Source organism: Agrilus planipennis, unplaced genomic scaffold (genome assembly GCF_000699045.2).
Source record: "Agrilus planipennis isolate EAB-ADULT unplaced genomic scaffold, Apla_2.0 scaffold1043, whole genome shotgun sequence".
Taxonomy (NCBI): domain Eukaryota; kingdom Metazoa; phylum Arthropoda; class Insecta; order Coleoptera; family Buprestidae; genus Agrilus; species Agrilus planipennis.
Genome location: NW_020439719.1, coordinates 1,976 through 5,440, shown reverse-complemented (window position 1 = coordinate 5,440; position 3,465 = coordinate 1,976). Strand labels below are relative to the sequence as shown.

The 3,465-nt window shown below is 34.1% G+C and overlaps 1 protein-coding gene across 1 annotated transcript; it reads right to left on the bottom strand.

The window, feature by feature from the left end:
• Positions 1-465: 465 nt before the first annotated feature.
• LOC108743589 (catalase-like) lies at positions 466-3,077 on the bottom strand. Its single transcript, XM_025979460.1, has 2 exons — positions 2,970-3,077; positions 466-2,241 (listed from the first exon to the last, which is right to left on the bottom strand). Exons 1-2 carry the CDS (start codon positions 3,045-3,047, stop codon positions 811-813), a joined length of 1,509 nt encoding a protein of 502 aa, XP_025835245.1. The 5' UTR covers positions 3,048-3,077; the 3' UTR covers positions 466-810.
• Positions 3,078-3,465: the final 388 nt, after the last annotated feature.

Genomic DNA, 3,465 nt, shown 5'->3' with positions numbered 1-3,465 from the left:
TTATTATTATAATTATTTAATATTCACGAAACATTTGAATTTGGAGGTTATAAAAGTGAATTGTGTCCTATTACATTCACTTTAATTTGCATTTGTGTGACTGTAGTAGAATGTAAGTGTAAAATGTAGATGTAGATACACTAGTATCCTATATCAAACTCCATACGCATGCTAAAATAGAAAAACGCTCAAAACTATTCCACCATTCCACTGTGGGTATCTTTCTGTAGTACCTATTGAAGATAGGGCCAACGATAAAATGTGAGGAATATGAATGATCAAATAAGATGAAGGGAAAAGTTGTGAGAAAGGGTGGATTTTCATTTCCTGCGTTCTCTTCGCACATGTTCTTAATCAAACCGACTTAAAATTGTAACTTTCAAGATTTCCTCACAAAGCTTTAGACTGAATGGTTACATAGTTTTCTGTTTTCTTATATAAAGGTACACTAAACAAACTATGAGATTGGTGTGGTCTAATTTTTATTGACAAACAAATATGTGAACGTTGCTTATTAAGATATATTTGAGAAAGAAGATGCAGATTAAAAAACGACTCCTTATCTCAAACACTAAACGAAATATTGTTTTACAAAAGTGCCAATTTAATTTCATAGGGATTAAATTTTTTTAAAACGACTAAAAATACTAATTATAGGGTGCAGAAAAATCCAAAAATTTAAAAATTGTCTTGTTTTACATCACCAGACTATGTTACAAATGGTATATGATTTAATTGCATTTGAAAATGTTTTGTAAAACCTTAAGTGAACATTTAAAACGAATGGGGAAAATCTGGGACGGAAAGGTTCTACCAAATCCCTAGCAATGCTTGAAGTTGATACCGCATGTCTTCAGAAACGTTAGTGAACATGTCAACTGCCCGATTTTGGAGGTCATCAGATGCAGTGGCAATGGCATTTGCCAAATTTTCAAGTAAATTATCCCTTTGCGCCTCATCTAATACATTTTCGTAAAAGTCTTTAGCTTGAGAAAAATTATCTTCGTCTCCATTGTCGTACCTGGAGACGTCACCACTAACGGAGTACGGTGGACTTAATGCTGCTGCCCTTTGACTAACGTTTAACGAATCTACTGAATTCGGATGATAAACCGTATTATTTCCCTGATTATTGTAAGACATTGGACCGTCTCTCTGATAATTTCGGACGTAAAGCGGACAGTTGACAGGAATTTGAAGAAAGTTGGGTCCTAATCTGTATCTTTGAGTATCTGGATAAGAAAACAGTCTTCCTTGTAAAATTCTATCGGGCGAAGGTTTGATTCCAGGCACCAAATTTGATGGAGACAGGGCCATTTGCTCGACATCTTGGAAAAAATTCGTAGGATTTTCATTCAATGTTAATCGGCCTACTTGAATTAAAGGATATATATCTTCGGGCCATATCTTTGTGGCGTCGAATGGATTAAAACTACTATTCCTTGCCTGCTCGTCGGTCATTACTTGAATGTACAATGTCCATGATGGATAATTACTGGATCCAATTGCATTATACAAATCTCTTATAGCATATTCGGGATCTTCGGCTGTAAGTTCTTGAGCTCTCCTTGCCGTTAAGTTTCTCAAACCCTGATCTGATAAATAATGAAATTTAGAATAAACGTGATGGCCGCTGGCATTAATCAGTTTGAACGTATTAACTCCAAAACCGTCCATAAATCTGTATCCATCAGGAGTTCCCTTGTCGGAGAACGTATAAAGTAACAAATAAGTTGTTTCCGGTCTCGAAGTGAAAAAGTCCCATTGCATGTCGCTGTTTGGAAGAAAGGTTGCTGGATGCCTCTTTTGGGCATGGATCATACTGGGGGTTAGAATGGGATCTCGAATAGCAAATATTGGAAAATTACTTCCTACAAGGTCCCAATTTCCTTCTTCTGTGTAAAATTTGATGGCAAAACCACGTGAACTTCGTCGAGTGTCCGCCGAACCTCTTTCACCACCAGCTACGGAAAACCGAACCGCGATTTTCGTTCTTTTTCCAACTGTTGAAAAAAGAGAGGCTGCACAGTACCGAGTGATATCGTTGGTGACCTCAAAGTAACCAAATGCACCTGCACCTTTAGCATGCACTACTCTTTCCGGTATTCGCTCTCGGTTAAAGTGTGCCATTTCATCGATAAATTCTGTATCTTCCAGTAGTAATGGGCCACGACGACCAATTGTTAAGGATGCATCCTTATAGGAAACTGGTGCCCCAAACCCAGTAGTTATGTAATTATCCTAGAAAATTAATAAATAAGTGTAAGCCATAAAAGAGAACAAGGAAAATAATTTCGTGTTCCTAAAAGACAGGATACTTTTCTGAGGTTATTCTAAAAATAGATTACTATTTAAGCACCTAATTGAATATAAGTTAACAAGGAGTGCTTCTTCTGGTATCGTGGATTATTCCTTTCAATAGGAATGTTTAATTAAAAATTAGCAATTTTGATGAAGATATTAACAATTGCAAAGAAGTGAGTGAAGTGAAGAATTTACATATTGTCTAACAAGTTTCAGTCTCAGCTCATGTAAGCTATGACCATTAAACTTTTGTTTGAAGCAGATAGTTTGTTGTATGTACATACATATACATACTTTTATAAAATTTCATCCCACTTTATTAGGCTTTTTTAGACGTTAAAGAATGATATAATTACAGATGTATGGTATCTGCTCCCATAATTTAATATTCCCCAACTAGCTGACTACTAAAACGTCTAATTAAAATATGAACATACTACATTAAAGTATAAGAACAGTATGAAATTCTTCAAAAATATTATTGTTTAAGTGCTAAGCATTAAAAGCTTAGGTTAGTTTCAGTTAGGTTATGTTAGGTTAGTTACCGAATTTAGCCAAATTTATCGTAGTGAAAGAATAAATCCGTCTTGTTTTGTAAATGATTAAAATAACGGTGGACGCTCATGTAATGCACTTTAAAATAGAAAAACGAATATTTTTCTCACCTGTTGGGCATAGCTAGGTATTGTTCCAGCTAATAATAAAACAGCAACGAGTTCTGGCATTAGGAACTTCATCTTCATCCTGACTTCTTCAATAGCTCTGCCGCTTTTATATTATTTGCTTTTGGCTTATCTTGTCACACAGGTGACTGAAGCATTTTAAGTTTTTAGCTTTTGAGTATTATTTTGTTAACAATTATTTATCTTTTTTCTTTATTTATGACGTATATGGGATGTAGACACTATAACTTTGTGATATAAAATCATTAAACCTACTTCAAAAAAAATTAAATTTATCAAAATAAGTAAACTAAATTTTATCTATTTATTTTATCAGCGTAAATCACTAAAGTGTTGTCTATATCTTTAAGAAATAATGATAAATAAAGTGGGCGCAATTTTGCATTAAGCAATAGAAATGATAGGGGAGATAGACTGATAGAATTTTGAAAACAAACAGTATGTATATAGGATTTGTAGATTTAGAAAAAGCTATTGA

Coding starts and splice junctions, on each gene's coding strand:
- LOC108743589 (XM_025979460.1), bottom strand. CDS start 3,047: ATGAAGATGAAGTTCCTAATGCCAGAACTCGTTGCTGTTTTATTATTA. Junction 2,242..2,969: donor TACCTAGCTATGCCCAACAG/GTGAGAAAAATA, acceptor TTAATTTTCTAG/GATAATTACATAACTACTGG.